This window comes from Pagrus pagrus (genome assembly GCF_965226575.1).
Source record: "Pagrus pagrus genome assembly, chromosome: 13".
NCBI classification, from domain to species: Eukaryota; Metazoa; Chordata; class Actinopteri; order Spariformes; family Sparidae; genus Pagrus; species Pagrus pagrus.
Window position 1 is genome coordinate 13409615 of NC_140197.1, and position 20693 is coordinate 13430307.

A 20693-nucleotide genomic window follows, 5' to 3' on the forward strand; every position below is an offset into this window, starting at 1 on the left:
CGACAAATTAGGCCAAGATAGAGCCGGAGAGTCATTTCATAACCCGAGCGCTGACACTGTCTAGTAAACCCTGGTGGGCTGCATGGTGACATGTCTGTACAGGTGACTGAGAGGGGAAAATGAAGAGAGGAGGAGGAGGAGAAGGAGGAGGAGGAAGGCTGAGGCGAGGTCAGCGTTTGACCCCTGTCAAACACTTTTTCTCGGCGCTCAGGTTATTTCAGGTGCAATGCACTGCTTTTTTCGACGCTTTCGGACAACATGTTTGTTTTTTTTCCTCACATTTCCTCTGCCTACCTAATACCATCAAACACCGGTCTGCAGCAGCGCTTCCTTTTTGTATCACCTCAGCCCACATATCTCACCGTCTTGCCTTCTGCCCTACCTTGCATATATAGCCTCAACGTGCACATGAATGAGGCTAAAATCGATGTTTATTCTGAGGGAAAATGTGCAACCGGTGCCACCCTCCCACTTTCTTTATTCCTGCTGTAACTTAATGATGTAATACTATCAAACACCACAGCCATTTTGTCTTTTTCACATCAATTGGCCTAATTTATCCCTCTCTGACTAGTTTTCTCACTCAAACTGCCAAGAAATCATGACATGAACTTGCCACCTTACTTTAAATTTCACCTCTTGATGCACCCACCAATTTCCAAACTGAAAGTCTATTAAAATATACATTTATCATAACTCACATCCTTTTCTTTCTTTATTTCATTGTCAAAGAGCATGAATCATGAAGTAATGACTGTGATAAATGGACTGCTCAGACTGAGCCCTGTGTGCCCTCCTCACCAGATGAAGTCGGTGCAGTGGCTGCAGAAGGTGGGCTGCTTGAAGAAGCGCGCGATGAATTTGTGGTCCTTCACCTCGTGCACGTTCTTCTGGCGGAGGGCTCCCTGGCGCGCGAAGCCCCGCATGGGCTCGCGGGGTCCGTCCTCCCCGTCGCTGTTGGCCGCCGCCGAGTCTGCCATTCTCCCGCTGTGCGTCTCTCTGCCGGGACTCTGGACCGCTTGGTGCTGCCTCAAAAGCGTCTCCGGGGCTGCAAGAAGTCGTGTCTCGAGCGCTGCTCCGAGTGGAGGAGTTCAGGTGCCGCTGCCGGTGTCGAGCTTTCGAGAGTTTGTTTGGGTTTCGGGTTTTTTCTGGTCCTTCGGTTGAGTAGACGGGAGTCCGCTGCGCTGCTCTCTCTCTCTCTCTCTCTCTCTCTCTCTGCTTCCTCCTTTTCTTCCGAGAGCCCCGAGAGCCGCTCAGTACCAGAGAGAGAGAGGGGGGAGTGAGTGAGAGACACAGAGAGAGAGAGTGAGAGAGAGAGAGAGGGAGGGAGTGTGTGAGAGAGAGAGAGAGAGAGAGAGTAAGTGAGAGAGACACAGAGAGAGAGGGGTGGGGGGGGGTGGGAGACACAGAGAGAGAGAGAGAGACAGAGAGAGAGACACGCAAAGAGAGAGAGTAAGAGGGAGAGAGAGACTTTTGACTTTCAACCACCTTTATTACAGCATGTCTAGGTGCTCATCACAGCACTATACAGGACACTGTGCATCCCAGACCAGTTCAGTCTCCCTCAAGCTACAAACAGCCCCGTCTACACACCACACCTTCTGAGACACATCAGGGTCATTAACAAAATAATTATAACGCTCAAACTCAGCCCGAAGACGTGCAGAGACCAGCCCCTTAAACAGTAACTCAGGGTCCACCAGCCCTAAAGCCTGCAACCTGTTACGCCTCCTGAGCCAAGCAGCCAGAGAGAGACACAGAGAGTGAGGGGGAGAGAGAGTGTGTGTGTGTGTGTGTGTGTGTGTGTGTGTGTGTGTGTGTGTGCGAGAGAGAGAGAGACAGAGAGGGAAAGAGAGAGTGTGTGTGAGAGAAATGAGACAGATACAGACTGACAGACATACTGCAAATACATTTTACACGTACACAGAAACACACCAGCAAATGCATGTAGAGCAGAATTAGGCAGATACCCACTGATAATTAACATTCAAAAGAAAACGTTCAACTTTTTAAACCACCTGAAATCCAGCCCCCGAGACACCCTCCACTCCAAAGCCCTCCAAACTCAAGAGCTGAGCCCAGAAGAGTCCCCTCTGTCAGTTGGCACTGAGGCTAACTGCCCCCTCTCAGACACAGTCTCAGCCTCACAACAACACTGCTCTCCAAACACCAACCAGAGTAAAGCAAATTATAACACAATGTAAAGAAACCTACCTGGAATATTGGGAAGAAGAAACTAAAAGCCAAAGTAGATCAGAATGTTATCTGCTATTATGAATTAGCAGAATATCTCTCTACTGTCAGAGATAGAAAGCAGAGACAGATGCTCACCAAGTACAGGCTCAGTGACCACAAACTGATAGTCCAAACAAGAAGACACAAACAAACAAAACATGGCAACCAAAAGAAAACAGAACATGTGTTGAGGCAGAGATGCACTTTCTCCTACAATGTAAAACATTCAATGAAACAAGGAACATTTATTTTAAGTTCAACTCTTTAATCTCAGACTTCAAAGAGCTGAATGACCTCTCAAAATTAAAAATACTCCTGGGAGTATGTTTGTTATTGAAACTTTCATGCCAATAAAGCCCCTTTGAATTGAATTGAATTGAATTGAATTGAGAGAGATTGTGTGTGTGAGAGAGAGAGAGAGAGACATAGAGAGAGTAAGGGGGAGAGAGGGAGAGAGAGAGGGGGAGAGACACACACACAGACACACACACAGAGGGAGAGAGAGAGTGTGTGTGTGTTAGTGAGAGAAGGAGAGACGTGTGTGAGAGGGAGAGAGAGAGAGGAGCTTTAACTTCCTTACTTTGCCCTGACATTTAAGGTAAGTGTTACCTGGAGAGTCTGAACTGTAAAAGCTTATTTATCTCTCACTTTCTACCTAAAAGTGCAGTTTAATTAGTTCTTCATATGTGACTAAAAATAAGACTTTGAAATACCAGGCGTTCAAAAAGCTGGAGGACTGCCTCTGCCTGTTAGTTAATGTATCCAAACAGGATCTGTATTATGAAATCGTTATATGTTTACCCTGTCAATTACTGATCATTTCCTGTGTCATGTTACAGGTTATGTTGACATTTTGTAGTGTTAGAAGATTGTCTGATTTGTTTAAAGGGCCACTATGTAGTTTTCTGAGAATTGTAATGTTTATCATATTAATGAGGTAATGATACCAACTCAGAAATATTTATCTTTTCCATAAGTGAATAAACAAGCTGTTCTCAGAGGAAAACAGGTGGCAGGGTCCGCCACATATAAATAAAGTAAACAGTTTGAAATTGTGTTGTCCTTTAAGGTCAGTTTGACTATTCAGTTTATTCAGTCATGAAAACAAAGAGTGTGTTTATTTAGTTTATTTAGTCAAAAATAAAAATAAAAATAAAATCAGTCAATGAAGATCTTTGTCTGTTGATTTAGTGGTTCTAAAATGATATCACTATATTTTAAGGCTATATAGATATACATATATAGAAACTGTTAATGGCTTCAAAACCCAGACAGCTTATAGATAATCCTGAAAAATAAGATTCACATTCAGCTCTCCTACAAATTAAAGGATATGGTCACATTTTTCAAGCCTGCCTTCAGACAATACTAACATGCCCATATGTAAATTGGAATGGTTATTGGTTGATGGTATTGTTTCTTGGCCGCACTAACTGTCAAGAAATCCCTCCCTAAGGGCTCATTTATGATCAGCGTTATACGGATGGAGCCTTCTGTCCATACTCTGCATTCATTTTGTTTGTATTTCTGCAGGTTTTCTAAGCTTACGGATACAGATGAATGGAGCAGTATCTATTTTTGTACGTAAAGGGTGCAAAAATGAGCCTTAACGCGATTTCAATGTAAGTGAAATCACTCAGGAGTGATTTAATTTGACTTACGTAACATACATCACTTACGTCAGGTCCCTAACTAACATACTCATTCTAACCTCAAACCATGATGGTTTCCTAAAACTAACCAAGCAGTTTTGGTGCCTAAACCTGAAGAAACTGCGATTATTTCATAAGGTTAATCGCATGACAATGAAGATCCGAGCGTGTCCTCATCAAAAAACACGGTTCATACAGGCCAAAAATGAAAGCAGCTTATTATGACCCTGATTTCAGTTTGTCCTCAGTGGTGACCTGCAGCAGCAATGGTAATTGTTATGGCTGCAAAGGAGGAAGTGAGGAGAAGCAGTATCAAGAGTGAAAAGTCTGTAAAGGGAAGAGGTCGAGAATCGACGGTCAGATTTAACAAGCACAGGACTTTCATTAAGTGTCCAGTGTGAAACCAGAAGTCAAAGGTAAGTTCGTTTAACTTACAAACATGCAGTCACGTCATGTACATAATGCAACTGAAGTCAGAGGTGTCAAGACTTTCAAAATCCATGATTCGGTTTGATTTAAAAAAATGTCAGCACTGACATGCCATTTCTAGACATTGACTTTTATGCATTGACAGCTGTCATTTACATTTTTACAGTCTTAGGGCTATTTTACAACAGCAGCTTTACTTTATCCAGGTGCTATTTGTAGGTTAGGCTTAGACAAGTTCAAATAATATTCACCATGGAGCCCAGAGTAAAAAAAAAAAAGGATCACCCTTCAGTGATTTAACCATGAACAACAAAAGAAAGAAATTCAGTTTGTTAGAAGTGTCGGACCAGTGTCGATTGATCAAAATCATGACACCCCTCGATGTAACGTAGTGATTTTAATCCAAACCATGCTTTCCTAAATCTGACCAAGTAGTTTTAGTACCTAAACCTAGCAAGCTACTATTCTTGCCTAATGCTGGAATCAGACTACATGATATTTATATATTATATATATTTATAATCACTGTTCACAACCCTCCGCGAGTTCATAGGTCATCGGGGAGGCGGGAAAGGAAATTGTCAATCATGGCTACCGAAGTGCCGTGTTTGATGCTAGACACGAAAAAGAAAAAGAAAAAGAAAAAGAAAAAGATGACTGTGGACCCGTTCCTGGGTCTCATGAAGAGGACAGTATGGACCGTCTGTCCTTCAGAGAGAACTTGAGGAAAGTTAACAAATGCTGCATGTCAAAAGCATTACATTAGGTACATGTAGCGGCATACAGCAGCATCCCTCTTCATTTTCGCCAGGTTTACATATATGTGTCAGAGCACTCTCTATCATCCTATTGGTCAACGTCAAGGAACACATCGAAGGAGATGTCAAACTAGGCAGGAAGATACAAATAATTCTAACATGCAAGACCTTTCGTCCGGGTGTCCCAGATGCAACATCACTGTTCTTCAATTATGTTACACTACACGTCCGTTCGTCATTCCTGACGTTCATAATCAGGCCCAATGCTGAAAATTTGTTGGCCATGACCAAATCGTGTGAAAATCGTCCTCGTCCCAGCATAAACCTAACCAAATTGCAACCGTAGGTCCGACAGCTGTTGCTGTTACACTTCAACAGTCATGTTGTTTTGGAAACAGTGATATACACCGATCAGGCATAACATTATGACCACCTGCCTAATGTTGTGAAGGTTCCCCTCGTGCAGCCAAAACAGCTCTGACCTGTCAAGACATGGACTTAAGACCTCTGAGGGTGTCCTGTGGTGTCTGGCACCAGGGCGTTTTATAGTGGATCCTCTGGGTCCTGTATGTTGGGGGGTGGGGCCTTCATGGATCAGACCTGCTCCAGCATGTCTTACAGATGCTCCATCAGATTGGGATCTGGGGAATTTGGAGGCCCGGTCAACACCTCGGGCCCTTTATTGTGTTCCTCGAGCTGTTCCTGAGCGGTGTTTGCGGTGTATCAGGGCACATTGTCCTGCTGGGGGGCCACTGCCATCGGGTAGTGTTGTTAGTGTCACATTGTGATGAGATGATCAATGTTATTCACATCACCTGTTGTGGCTGATCGGTGTATATTGGTTTACGATGACAACCAACTTATTCAGTTGTTTAGGTACGAGGATATGTTGAAGATCCTATAGGTCATACATGTTTTGGATTGTTCATATATGTTGCTTTGGGAGTCGTTGGCAATCAACCTTTTCTGTCGCTTGGGAATGAGGACTTGTAAGTTCTAGGGCACAGCAGTGTCAAAATCACTTGAAGATCCAGTGTTGCAATAAAGTCCTGCTCAGTGATGTTTAATACTGTCTAGAAAGTTACACCCAGAGACACTAAAACAACTTATATCTGAACAGTAGGGCAACATTTCTGTAGGCTGACGAATTCATATTGTCTTGTACTATACTGTATATATCACCATATAGTTTGTTGCAGTGCCTTTAAATGGCATTCTTGAGCCCATGTCTTCAACACTGGTGGTTGAGACATGATTGGCATTCAAACAGTATAAGTCGTGACAAGTAAGTCCTTGTCACAGACGTCCAAACAAAGCTGCATTACACCTGAGGACTCCATCTGCAGATTTTGTCAAAGACTTTAGTCTGAAAACATTTAAAATGTGTTCCAAACGTCCTTTATGCTAAAACACGCTTGCCTTTATGTGCAAACTGTCCGTTTTAATTAAGATTCACGTTTATCTGGAGCAAGTTATTCAAGGACGGCATATGGAACAGAAGATTAAACGTCATTTCTTAAAATAGCAACATATATAGCCAACGGTAAACACCCAGAACGACTTTCAATATCTCAATGTGGAATATTCATTTTCTGAGTCCCACTTGGGGAAGGGAAAAACACAGACTCTCCTCCCTTTTAGTCTGAGTGCTGGCATTGAAAGCAAGCACAGTTGCTGAGTTCTGACTCATCTTAAGACTTTTGCTTTCAAAGGGATTTTTGGAGGATCATCATCTGCGATTGTTGGATGAGTTTCATGTCGCCAAGTTTTCCAAGATGCATTTAAGGCGTTAAATTATATGACTTCCTGAGTCATTTGCTCCGTGAATGCGACGCTTCACAGAAAGAGCCAAGAAACCTATTTCACCACCTGCATCTCTCAGTATAGTAAATGCAGAGGGATGAATATGTGAGGCGTGGTGACAGCGATGCAGGGACAGAGGTGAGTGATTGTTGCTGAGAGTGTGAAGCACGACGTCTCTGCCGACGGCAAGTAAACATGCTCAATGGCCGTATATCCTTCATGTACATACGGCAGAGTATGTATTGATCTCCCACCTGTTTTGAGGCCACGGAATGTAATTCCAGGACAGTGACAACCATCACTCCAACTGGTCCGTGCTGAACACACACACACACACGCCCACAGTAGCAGTCAGCTGGCAGTGAGTGACCTAGATGAGATTGATTTAGCTGCAGGACAAATGACAGTGTGCGCAGTTCACCCTGCTCTCATCAATACAAGGTTCACTGAGATCTCATTTTTCAAACCTTTCTGGTCACTACTACCTCGCCTGTTCATTCACACAGCCTCGAACATTAGAGGCACACTCACCTGCATTGTTACATAAGCGTCTGTGTCTACGGCTGCCAGACTGTAAAATGATAAGAACGGCTTAATTTGCAATGGTGACAGGCATCAAGAGACACTGGCGGTGACGTAAGCATACCCTGCGAGCACCTGAATGGGCCTGGGTGTATGTATAGGCTGTGAGAGGGTGACCCATCGTTTCGCACATAAGCCACTGATCTCTTTCAATTTCATCAATACACGGGGTCTGATGTAACTATTCCCCTGGGCTTTTGAACTAGGGCGAGCGTCTATGCTGGCGAGCCGGCTTGGATGTCCGATGTGGATGACAGCAGGTACGCTGCTGGTGTTTTGACCGAAATCACATCAAATCAATTACAAATCTTATTTTCCCCTTTCTTTTAAAGATCTAGTGGTGTTGCACCTTACAATTTCACCTTCACAACATCACCATGACAAACATAACCTGTGAATGTTTAGCGAGAGCAGCGGTCAACATATTCACAGTCTTTTGCTGCATTTCAGACAACTTTGAACTCAAAGACTTTATGACTTTCTCCATAAAATATGCAACGGAACGCCACTCGAAGCTGCAATTCTTACTCCAATCCATCTACCCCCACTTAATGAGGGAGGAGCTGTCTGACTTCACACAACGGCACCTGTATGGAGGGTTTAGGGTGTATCTCTAGACAGTTTTTATATAGAGTGCTGCAGGGATGACGCATTTTTGTAGGCTAACCCAAAGTTAGCATCGCCCTGGATGCCACGACAAAAAGCCTTTGGGATTTTTCCATTGGGTTTTGGATTTTTGCAGTTCATGATAATTACGTGTTTTATTTCAGCAAGATAATCTCTACAGATGAACACCACATGATTTTTGAGATGTCAATGAAACTGCCAGATCACCACGATTATGCATCTTACTATGCTTTCATGCATTTATTATGAATTGATCAAACTACTTTGTAAAGTTAAAGTTTGAATGGTTTGCAACTAAAGTCCGCCTGGAAAGACCGACTACGAAAAAAGATTCTCCGTGTTCGGCATGTTGACGTAAAACGTCTGTAGTCACATTTAGCCACTTGTTAGCAACCACCGTTAGACAGGTAAACGCTCTTCAGTTCAGACATTGGGTATTTACTGAGGTGTTTTGTGTTGTAGAACAAATCATTAAAATATCTTAATTGTGTTGTTTTCCTCTTCTATTAGCCAAGAAGGCTAAGCTGAGGGTTCATTTGTGTGTACACATGCCAGAGAGACATCATTTTGTTACGGTCAGCTGAGTTCACTGTTAACTGTTGGCGTTGTGCGCCTGGAACGCTTGCAGGTGGGAAGCCTCCAACTTTGACTGGAACGCAACGTAAGTTCAACGTGTTAGCGTGCTAACATTTGCAGATTTGCGCAAAACACAAAGTATAGCGAAGGCTAACGAGAATGTTGACATATATTCAAAGAAACCAAAGCAGTGGACCACCCGACCGACAGGCAGACACTGCCACACAGCCATGATGCTGGCATAGCTAAAAATCTGTTGGACACATTCAGACGACCTGCTGCCACTGAATTCTTACACAATATGTTAACACAACCTCGGACATTAATGCTAAATGTCAGAGCCTTTCTGAGCATGTCTCACTCACCAATTTTGTGTTGACTTCCAAAACATTACAGTGAGAAGGCCCTTGTAGAAGTGGTAGAGATACACGTACCTGATTACATCAATAGCTACATGGCCTACTGACACAGCTAAAAAGAAGCTAAAGTTAACATTATCTGGTACAGCTAACTTGCTAACAAACGCGTGTGATGAAGACCTGCTAGACCAGTAACATTAGCCTTCACCTGACATCTTAACTCGTCTGAGCAGCAGAAACACAGGTGTAAATAATGACATTAACAATGGCTCTGTTCCATTTGGTTATCTCAGAGAGCTCTATGCAACTTTGTAAAGCATTGCGGGAAATGAAGAAAATGGCCGACTGAATCACAAGAAGATGTTGTCGGGGGGAGGCAGTTACAAAGAGGAAAGTATCTGTGATCTACATGTAGTTTCTCAGTTTCTCTTAACTTTCTGTTTATTCCTCGCACTCATCAAACACACCCGTCTCCTCTCCGTCTCTTCCTCTGTCGATTTCTATCTCTGTCTCGCCACACCTGCTAATTTTCTGTCTCGACGCTCCATCTCAGCCTTCTGTCTCTCTCTCCCCGTCTCTCAGCATCTTTCCTCTCTGATCCCATGCTCCTTTTTTTCTCATCTTTTTCCTCCACAAAGGGAGAGCGTCGTTATATAAACCTGTTGTTTCCTTCGTCATCCTCTGACTACAGCGCCGAACGCGCTCTGACGCACAAATACAGTCGCACGCACACATGCGCGCACACTCACACTCACCTCGCTGCTTTGGGCGCATTGTTGTATCGAGTTTTAATCGCTTGTCTTGCCTCAGTTCTTTGATTTTTATTTATTTTTTTATTTTTTTACCTTCGTACAATACATGACGCTTTCATCTCTGCACTATCTGCTTAAACACACACACACACACACACACACACACACACACACACGTGGCCAGCCATTAGCACAACTCCAGCACTTTGAAGCTATAACCCTTAAACACACATAAACACATTTTTGTCTACCTACTCCCACACTCTCTGCACTCTTTGTGGCCTTAACTAGCCAGTCAGTGGAGGGATACTGTAAGTCACACTCTCTCTCACACACACACACACACACACACACACACACACACACACACACACACACACACACAGGTATGTTTAGCCATGTGGCAAACCCACTCTTACAAGCACAATTACCTCTCTTATGTAACCTTTGTCTCTAAAGACTAAATGAGTTCCTCTTCTCTCTCTCTCTCTCCCTGTGCCCCTCACCCTCTCCCGCTCATTTTCGGAGTTGTTAAATACAGCTCAAACATCACTGATCTGAGACCACTGAGAGCTCATTCTTCTGCTTTCACACCGCATTTGCATATCTGCACTCCTCTCCCGCTCTCCTTGTCGTTGGCTGTGCGCACTGGTGTGTGTCTGTACGTGGTTGTATGAGATTGCTTATTGTGCAGCAGGTTTTTGTGTTGCTGTTTGACACCTCCAGTAGCACAGCGGGCAGCATAGGGATGGATGGTCCCGTGTTCCAGTAAACAGTGGCCCGTGTAATCACGTAAAAAGGCTGCACAGTAAATCACTCTCTACAGTGTGTGTGTGTTTCTGCGGGGCAACAGGAAGCGTGTGCCTCAAATTTAAATACTGGATAAGATTGCATACTGCACAGGTGAGGCAAGGTCACAGCAAGGGCAGAACTCATGAAATATCTCCATGAAGATAATCAATATGCTTCCATCTCATCAACACATTTGTTATTTTGTGAGTCGTTGCAAGGTAATGTTTGTGACGCTCACTCATGTTTCAGACTTATTGGCTCACAAGAATGACAGCTGTGGTTCCTTACAACACCCCGGTTTAGATTAATTGGCGCAGGGTGACTGCTTCGTTGCTAACGAGGTCAAAGGGGCTGCCAGGGATCTTGTTTACGCCCTCCAAGCAGCACAAACAGGTCAGCTCTGGATCTGTGCACACAGCTAAAATCTCAAGGTATAACATGAGGGCTGGCCACACACACACACACAAACACACACAGACACATTGCATACTGTACACACCCGAGAGGTGCGTTCCAGAGTTGAAAGCACAACAGTAAACACACAAGGTTAAGGCACGTCTGCATGTGAAGTATTTTGTTACTGCAAAGAAAGTGAAGTTTGTTGTTCATTTTTTATTCCAACTAAACAAATGTCTGTCACAAAATGGGGTTTAAAGAACAAAAATCATCATATCTGCAGTAATCTATCACCAAGTGACTGCTGGGATTTACAGTTAAGCACATTTGGCTAGTTGCTGAAGTCATGAGTCATCAGAGGACCTTTGCTTACATAACAGCTTCTTTATGAGGGTAGAATCCATCTGATTCAGACACTGACTGATGAATCTCAGTTGGGGCATTTCGTTTCCAAACTGGACCTACTTTAGACAGTTTTAAAATTAAATCTTAATATGTTGCTACACGATGGAGGCATGGGTCAAAATAAAGTTTTAAATTATACACACCTAATAAAGTTTTCTTAGCATTTACTCGCTTTTAAAAACGACTGACAGTACTACTCCATTATTACAGAGGACACCAAAGCATGTTCAGGTTGGTCTTAAAGGAGACATATTGTACGGAAGCCGTGAACGGCCATGGATTTTTCTTCTTTTTATGCACTGTTATCTTGTGATAACGACTTATTATCTCGTTATCTCGATATAACAAATATTGTTTTCTCGTGATAACGAATTAATTATTTCATTATCACGATCTATGGTCAGCCGTCTGTGAGACGAGGGCGCAGGGACCGTCTACAAAGTGCAACCCCGAAAAGAGATGCTACAAGAAATAAGAGAGTAAGAGTCGTCGTTTGTGTTTTAACAATGTTTCGCTTATGAGTTATTGATCTGGGAAGTTCGGATCTGTGAATATATTTCTAGCTTTACCAAACTCTGTTATATCGAGATAACGAAATAATTAATTTGATATTACGCGAAAACAATATTTGTTATATCGAGATAACGAGATAATAAGTCGTTATCACGAGATAACGTGCACAAAAAGAAGAAAAATCCATGGCCGTTCTCGGCTTCCATAATATTGTGCTTATTTTCAGGTTTATCATTTTATTTTGGGTCACTACATTCCTTAATGCTCAAAAAACACATCATCTTTGTCATACTATCCACTGCTGCAGCTGTCTCTGTCTGAGACACTCTGTTTTAGCTCCTGTCTCTTTAAGGTCCCCCTCCCCAATACCCGGTCTGCTCTGATTGGTGAGCTCACACACGCCCGAGCCAGTGCTGGTTGCTGTGTCTTTGGTTAGCTCTGTCTTGTCTTCAGCTTCGAGTTAGCCTCACTTCTACCGTGAATATAGGCACAAATTATGCAAATGTTAAACATGGTGATGTAGTGATGTCACAAAGTCACGGATCTAAAGGAGGGACTACTGACGAGGTGTGTCAGGCACTTCAGGAGCAGTGTTTTCTGTGGGAATTGGTCGGCGCAGACTTTATAAACCTTTTACATGCACAAAGAACCAATATAACAAACACGGAAAAGAATAATAGGTGATATTTAATGGTGGTGGGGTTACAAAATGAAATCCACTCACACCGTTCCTCTCTTCTGTCTCTTCTATGAAAAAAAACATTTTAAGTCATATTTTCCTAAAAACAATGAAATCTTAACACGTTACACATATTAATAGCCTTGCTTTGAGGAACAAAAAGGAGTTTTGACAAAATGAAGTGAAAACAACCATAACTGATCGGCTGCTTGTGAATTTTGTGCACCTTGATGTCTCAGCACACCTGTGTTGGCAAACCTGCTAAGGCTTAGAAGCACACAAGATTCGCTGGAGGACATCTCACACTTATTATTGTATTTTTTTATTCCCTTTTTTCTCCCACATCCGAGCAGCCAATTCCCCTCGCGCTGCGGTTCTCGTTGCTGCTAACTCCCACTGTTGGCCTGGGGAGGGTGTAAACAACAACATTTCTCCTCTGATGCATGTGGACTCGTGCCAGCTGCCTCGTTTCACCTGTCGGAGAGGAGCTTCAACGGGCGAGGAATAACATGCGTGGAGGTTCAGACTGACCCCTTCACAGCCAGCTGCCCTCTGTACAGGCACCTCAGCTCAACCTGTGCAGTGATAAGAGCATGATCACCTAGCTGGCATCCAGCTGACCATACGTTTTGGTTGTTTTCGATGCGGTACATGCTGATTTTTTCACAGTAGGAGGGATATGAAGCCATGATCATGATGCCAAAATGGTTCACGTTGGCACAGAACTACCTGTGGGTCTTTGTATGCACACTGGTGGTGTTCAGTGGGAAGCCGGTGAGGGGTCCTGCTGTTGTTACTACACTAATCTCTTTCTGTTTGATTGAGATGCCTCTATGGAGGAGATATTTCAGGTAACAGGTAAAGACAGGTATTATTTGCGGCTGTCTGAGGAGGTGAATGTGGCAGAAAGTAAATCCTCTGCCCACCCAAGAATATGCATAATTGCTACACTGAAGAAATGAGCGAAAGGACTCATTACACCGTGTACAGTGTTGCTATTTATATACGAAAGACTGGATCTTGTGGGAGAGAGAAAGGAGAGAGAGAGAGAGAGATGTAGATGGAGGGAAATAAAGAGAGAGAGAGAGAGAGAGAGAAAATAGTGAGACTTCATTGCTCCAGCCTGGTGGAGATCTCCATATTTCATCTGGCAAAACACACCCACACAGCACCTTATTATGACCTCTCTCTCTCTCTCTCTTTCACTCTGGCTGCCTCTCTCTCTTCTGAAGCAGGAGTGATTGATCCAAAATGACAAAACGGTGCACTCTAGTGGCCACAAGTCATAGTTTTGAGTCAATAAACAGTGATTCTGTCCTCCGCTGCCTCTCATAATTTCTCCTATTCCTTAGCTTTTTGTGCTTTTACATCTTTTACCATGCACCAACCTCTGTTTTTTTCTGCATTTTTTCTTCGTCTCCCATTGAATCTTATCTTATCCTATAACTTCTTGTGTTTCTCCACAGTTGTCAGCACCAGATATTAGTCTAGGATCTCCAAAACTAGACTTCTGAAGTGCTATAGAAAGCAATACGATTCTTGTTGAAAGGAAAAGAGAATTTATGATTTCTGCATAAAAATGCAGTGCTTTTTGAGTGAGGGCAAGTGCACATCCTTTCAACAATACCTCACATGGGTGGGTTTACCTTTTATTTCATTAACTGTATCATGTATCCATTCTCATGATGATGTATTAAACAATCAAGTTGTCAAGAAAAGAGATAGATAGTCTTGGTATCACATGGTTTTGAGACCAGTGTATGACTTTTTATCCACCACTAGGGGGAGACAGAGCTACATGTTTGTGCTGCTTGAGGTTGGAGCCTCACAAAGGGTTACTTTAAGGTTACTTTTTTTCCCCCTAATCGTTTCACCACATTTCCTGAAACTAGAGCCAAGTTTCTTGAAACTCCAAACACAAGAAAACACTTGGTCAAAACTCCACAAATCTCTTGCAAAATGAAACATTGCACCATGTTCTCTCGTCAAAACTGATTGTTCTCACCCAAACAATACACACAGCTATGAATATCTCATACAGAGCATCAATTCAGACACTATTGTAGTACATTTAAACAGCACCATATAATTACTGTCTTTCTTGTTACACATTCAAATGTATAAAAAAATGTATAGAAATTGTTTCCTTTTTTTTATAGGTGTTATTTTGTCCCAACAAATGTTGGAATTTTAAAGGTGCAATGTGTGAGAATCGGCCAACTTCTGAATTTACACTCAAAACAAACAAGGTGCAGCACATCATCAAGGTAACCGCTAACTGTAAGTGCCTTTAGTTAGCTCTAGCTAGCTCAGTTAGCTGTGCAGCTAGCGATCCAGACAGGGAGCTCAGAGCACCAGGGAAGTGTTGGTGTTTACACCTCACACAGGAGCGTTGGACCAGGATGGGCCGGGGCTAGCTGGTTAGCATGCCATCTTCAGTAGATATTTCTGCAATACAAAACAACACATAACATACATTATAAGGACTATTGTCATATATATTACAGTACTACAATACTATACACTGTAATAAGCAGACTAGGACTGAATTTGTATAAGAATAGATTAATAGGTTTGAACCATATCATTCCTGTATAACAGGCCAGGTTGAGAACTTTGATAGAAACTCTCCAGACTGACCCAAAGCCCAACATTAATTGCCAGGATGAAACTTGTTTTAAGAAATAGTATAAAGTATCTGAGCACTTATTAATGATATCACTTTGATAAATTGATCTTTAAATTTTAAACCTACACTTTAAACACTTTTTGACACGAAGTCAGTCAATTAAGGGAACTTGGGATCCTAGCACCATTTTGCACATTAACAATGCAGTAGGTGTCTGTTTTTGGCACGCCCTTTAAGTTTGGCTTTTGGCCCTCAGCCCCTCTGATTTGGACGGCCAGTAAGCATTAAGCCCATAATACAGAAACTCTACATCAGCCATAAAGACCGGTTTTATACCTTTGTCCTGGTCCCTAGGATTAATGGCTACTTAAATTGGGACTTTTTTCAACAGCACGAATGCTCAGCCATACCAGTAAAACCAGTCTGATGCACTACAGTGGTGACACCCAAACAGGTGGGAACTGGATGTCTGTTCAAAGTGCACGTCCCCAGTAAGTGTTGCCATTATTAGCTGTATACAATGTCATTTCCTCCACCCACTGTGCAGTTCTGTGGAAGGAGATGCCTCTCCCACTGGATTTGCGTTGTTTCGAGAAACAGCTGAACACGAATACTCATTCGTTAGCCTGAGTGGTATTCAAAATATTCCAGAACTGTTTTTGTTTATCAGGTTGTAATTTCCCATTTCTTACACAACTTGGGATTCCCTTGATTTCCCAGAATGCCTTTAGCTGGAGCGAACAGCAAAGCTTTTGTGTTCTTTATTTTAATTTTTTGGAGAACAATTAAAAAAAACACACAAACACACATGCACACAAACACAAACACACTTCCACTGTAAGTCACATGTAAACTGGAAACACAAACACATGATGTGTAACTGATTCCTGTGTAGAGGAAATTGCTGATGTTGGTGAAATGATCCAAGTTCCACAGAGGACGAGCTTTTGTACACTGAACAAGAGAGCTACCACGTGGCCACACACAGTCGCACACTGGTTACAATAAAAGCCTTTTGTACTGACAGCAGAGATGACAGACCATTCACAAAATGAAACTACACTCAATGCTAAAAACAAGTGGGTCATCACACAACTGGTTACTATATATTTAATTGATACTGATATTATTGATATGATATAATGTTTTATGATAATCACAATTAAATGCAGACATATATATATTTGTTAGATGACATCATATTTGACGTAATCTCACAATCCTTGACTTCCTCTTATTACCATGACTGGTTTCTTGTCAGCAATCATGTTTTAAAATCCCCCTCCCCGAAAGCCCTCTGTTCTCTGGAAAATTATTAATTAACACATACAGTATTTCCCTGAGAATAAGCAGAAAAGCTTCCTTCCAGCAGATGTTTAGTTTCAGTAATCTGACACACAGTGTAAGAATGAAAGGAATAGTTCAACATTTTTGGAAATAGGCTTACTTGTTTTCTTGCCGAGAGTCAGAAAAGAAGATCGGTTCCACTCTCATGAAATCAAGTGGTGTCACTGTTCTTATCTAACTCTGCGCAAAGTAATATGTTTCCCAAAATGTCAAACTATTCCTTTAAGGATTGCTATCCCTATTCAAAACTGCTTTAAATGCCGGAAATGTCTGAAACACACACTTTGGCTTATCATGGTGGGAAAAGCACAACTTAACCAATGGTTGAGCTCTGTAGAATCCATCAGTGAGTCAAGACACCGTGCATGGCACAAACAATACCAGGAAACTGAAGAAGTAAATGGAGTACGGTCTCTGCCAAGGAGGTCATGTTTTCATATGTGTCCCTTTGTTGATTTGACAGCAGGCTTACACAGAAACTCCTAAACGGATTTTCTTACGTCTCGGCCCAGAATAGACTCCATTAACTTTTGGTGCGGAGCCAGGAACATTTTTCTTGCTTTCTTTAAGATTGTAAAATAGGGGGATTTTCAACATCATGATGGAAGAAAATCTGATCCAAGCTCTAGTGAGATTGAATTTTGGCCTAAAGGTGCCATATGTAAGAACTGACCATCTGTCTAATTCATTCTCCGAACTAATGGGGGGCAGCACATCACCAGAGTAACCACCAGCTAATGCTAGACGCTAACTGTAGCTGCCCTTTGCAAGTCAGCTCCGTTAGCTGTGCCGCTAGCTGTTCAGACAGGAAGCTCAGGGACGAGGGGAGTGTTGCTGTCCACAACGCTAGCACAGGGCCTTTGGACCGGGACAGGCTGGAGCTAGCTGGTTAGCATGCTAACTTCGGTAGATATCTCTGCAACATAATACAAAGACATCTCAAAACTGCTATTAATTCACATTGTAATGATCATTTTAGTTCATTTTATTAATTACATATCGCCCCTTTAAGCAGTTATGGATGGTTTAAAATCTAGAGTGATACAGGGCCATCGAGTTTGGTAGTTTGATTGAATGAATGGGGACTGTTGGGCCTTGGCGGAGATATGTACTACTGAGTGACTTTCTAGTTTACATTTGTGCTTTTCCTGCAGTGAAACGGGTTTAATTGTGAATCTTACACATCCCAAGCATGAAGATGTCTAATATTCACAAGCTCAAACAGAAACAGTCCAGTACCTTTCTAACTTCTAGAAAATGTTAAATAAACGAAATCATTCTAAAATTAGCATTTTTGTTCTTGTAGCCCATCCCTGCCATCATACCTTAGTGATGAGTAATACAGCAGACTGCACAGCATTAGCCAATCCAGAGTCTAATCTCATGCAAACACACAGCCAGAACTTAATGATCCACGACTTTTCTGTCATCACACTGTGTTTATTTGAAAAGGACGTGCAGCTATTTTTGCCTCAGGTGCAAGTGAAACTCCAAAGGAGTCTACTGCTGTAACATTTCAGCGTTAAATTAAAAAAATTCTGTGTGGGTCTGTCTGTACTTACTGTAAATGGTTTACATAGATCCTCTTCTTCTGAAGTGTGAAGTTATTATAGAGAAGTGCCGTTTCCCTCTTTCTATGGGTTAACTAACCCCAAACAAATGCAAACACACACACACACACACACACACACACACACACACAATACAATATGGACAAACATGGGCAGCTAAATCCTGACCACAAGACTAATTGTTTTAGTCACAGTTACAGACAATTCCCTTTTTTTTGTTTAATGACGCTGACATCACTTTCATTTCATTATTTCATTTCTTTGAAAGTGAAAGAGGGCTTTATTCCAGGAGCATCAATCATACTTTTGTGTGCAGACACTGATTTTTAGCACATGACATCAAGTAGGGCCTACATAATAGAACCTGAAGTGGGCGTCAGGTCTGATACTGTTATTAAAATAGATCCACCCCACAGCCTGTAATGACGAGATGAACCAAAGCCAAAAAAACCCATGATTCAAGTACGTACATACAGCCATGTGTGTGTGCTTCTTTTAATAGGCTGACATGGCCTTTGGGTTATTGTGAAATGTTTTGGTGGGTTTTTTGGTGAGATCGGTGTTCACCTTCTCTTCACGGCTGATCACTTCTAATTGCTTTCGCACAAAATGCATTCAATGACCACGCCTTCTAAATTCATTTACTTTTTACTCAAACGCATTAAAATGTCTAAAAATGAGTAGACCATTGTTATGTATTTTCCAGAAATATTGAGAAACCCAGTTAAAAAAAAATCTTAATTCTATTCAAGGCAACATTGCACCACTTCACTGGACTTCACCACTCTTGCAGAATCACGGGCTTTGCAGGCGCACTTGCGGGAAAACTTAATATGAATGTGTAAAAAAAATGACTGTAGTTAAACATTACTTGAATTACGGGGCCAGAAATGATATTCAATCAAATCATGATGATGGTCATGATGGTGTATTTAATACACGTCAAATATAAAATTAATGTAAATAAGAATGTCATTTGCTCCAGTCTGCTACATCTATATGTAAAATGAAACAGAAAGCAAAATGATAGACCTAAATGGGTAACTGAACACCTATTTTCATTCCTTGATGGCCTCTATGGAAGAGGAAGAGGAAAGGAGGCGGTTGAGGCATAATCAGAATCAGCTTTATTGGCCAAGTATGTGTCCACATACAGGGGATTTCACTCTGGTTTACATTGCTGTCGGTTTACTTCACAGAAATAGATATACAGTGAGGAACCAGGTCGACAAGAATCAAGACAAGGTGGAAAGTTTATGGCCACCAGCCACATGATCAGGCGCCCCCTCTTGAATGCAAAGAATGATGGATGTCAGGTCATGTCTGCAAGAGATGAGATATAATATATGTTGATGATGTAAGGCAGCACAATCCAATACAATAAAGAAATACCCTCTGTGAGTCTTGGTTTATTCTAAATAAATAAATAGAAAATACTTCAAGCACTATTGATAGACACTGTAATGCTACGAGGTGTTTTTTAGGACATGTGGTGAGTGAGTTACAAAGTGTTCCTATCGGCAGGCAGATGTTCTGGTACAAGGGTTGATCTTGAAATGAATTGTCTTGGTTCCATGTCGGTAATTTATGAACAGTTTCTAAAACGTGTGCTCAAAATAGAGTGATGTGTGTAACCAATTGTTGAAAAAAAAAGAAGCTGTAACACCAAGTGCCAGATACCACTAGGCTGACAGAAGGTCACATGACTTCATAAAACTGAGTCAGTGTGTGAAAGAGGGACGACCACAGAGCTGTGGTGTGTTGGCGTGTGTCTAAATGTGTGCAGGCGTATTTGTATGTATGTTTGTGTGTGTATGTTGAAGGTTAACTGATGACTGAGACTGTGTTTAGTGGAAAGATTAGAACGTGTGTGTGTGTTCCTGTAAGTCATTCATTTGTCTGGTTATGAGCAGAGGCGGAGCCAAGATATCAATGCTTTGGCAGATAAAGCAGCTGTTTTAAGATTAGAAGTACTGTCATTATGTCATCAGCAATGGTAGTAAGGAGTTTAGTATGATAATATAGGCAGCAACTGGTGATAGCTGTAGTAAAAGTAATAATATCAAGGCAGTAGTCATAGGAGTAATATCTGATGTAGTATTAGTAATCACTCAGTGCATTTACATGCAAACATTCCCGTTCAAAGGTTTAATGTTTTTCTTCTTTCCTTCATTAATAGAGCAATTTGTAAGATATGGCCAGAATTTTAGTTTAAAACATCCAAAAAAAATGTACCAACATTATCAGCAGGGTGTGAAGGAACAACAGTGTCGACGCATGATAAACAGCTAGCCCTGGCCTGTCTTGTCTCGTAATACCATAACAATTCCAGGGCCACTGGCTCCGAAGCTATCTGAGCCATGAGCTAATTAGCTAACGGTAGCTTGCAACAGCCACAGATAGCCAGCAAAGAGCAGGGGTTGTTGGTTACTCTGGTGATATGCTGCACCTATGTTTCTGGAGCTACCTTTGAATTCTGGCCATATTCTACAAATTTCACCTTTAATGGCTATTTTAACAAAGATGGATGCCCACCATGATTGAAAATATATGCTACAAAGTGGCCTCTTGGATGGTCCTGTGGTAGG

The 20693-nt window shown here is 42.0% G+C and overlaps 1 protein-coding gene across 2 annotated transcripts in view; it reads right to left on the reverse strand.

Annotated features, from left to right (window-relative positions):
• Positions 1-1278, reverse strand: part of LOC311267697 (protein kinase C beta type-like) — a 113377-nt gene extending 112099 nt beyond the window's left edge. The window contains exon 1 of one of the 2 annotated variants that reach the window (XM_084370917.1): positions 802-1278. In XM_084370917.1, the coding sequence (XP_084227043.1) occupies positions 802-980 (179 nt within the window). In that variant the 5' untranslated portion in view covers positions 981-1278. The remainder of the gene's footprint in view (positions 1-801) is intronic. The other variant, XM_084370916.1, reaches the window with a different exon arrangement.
• Positions 1279-20693: the final 19415 nt, after the last annotated feature.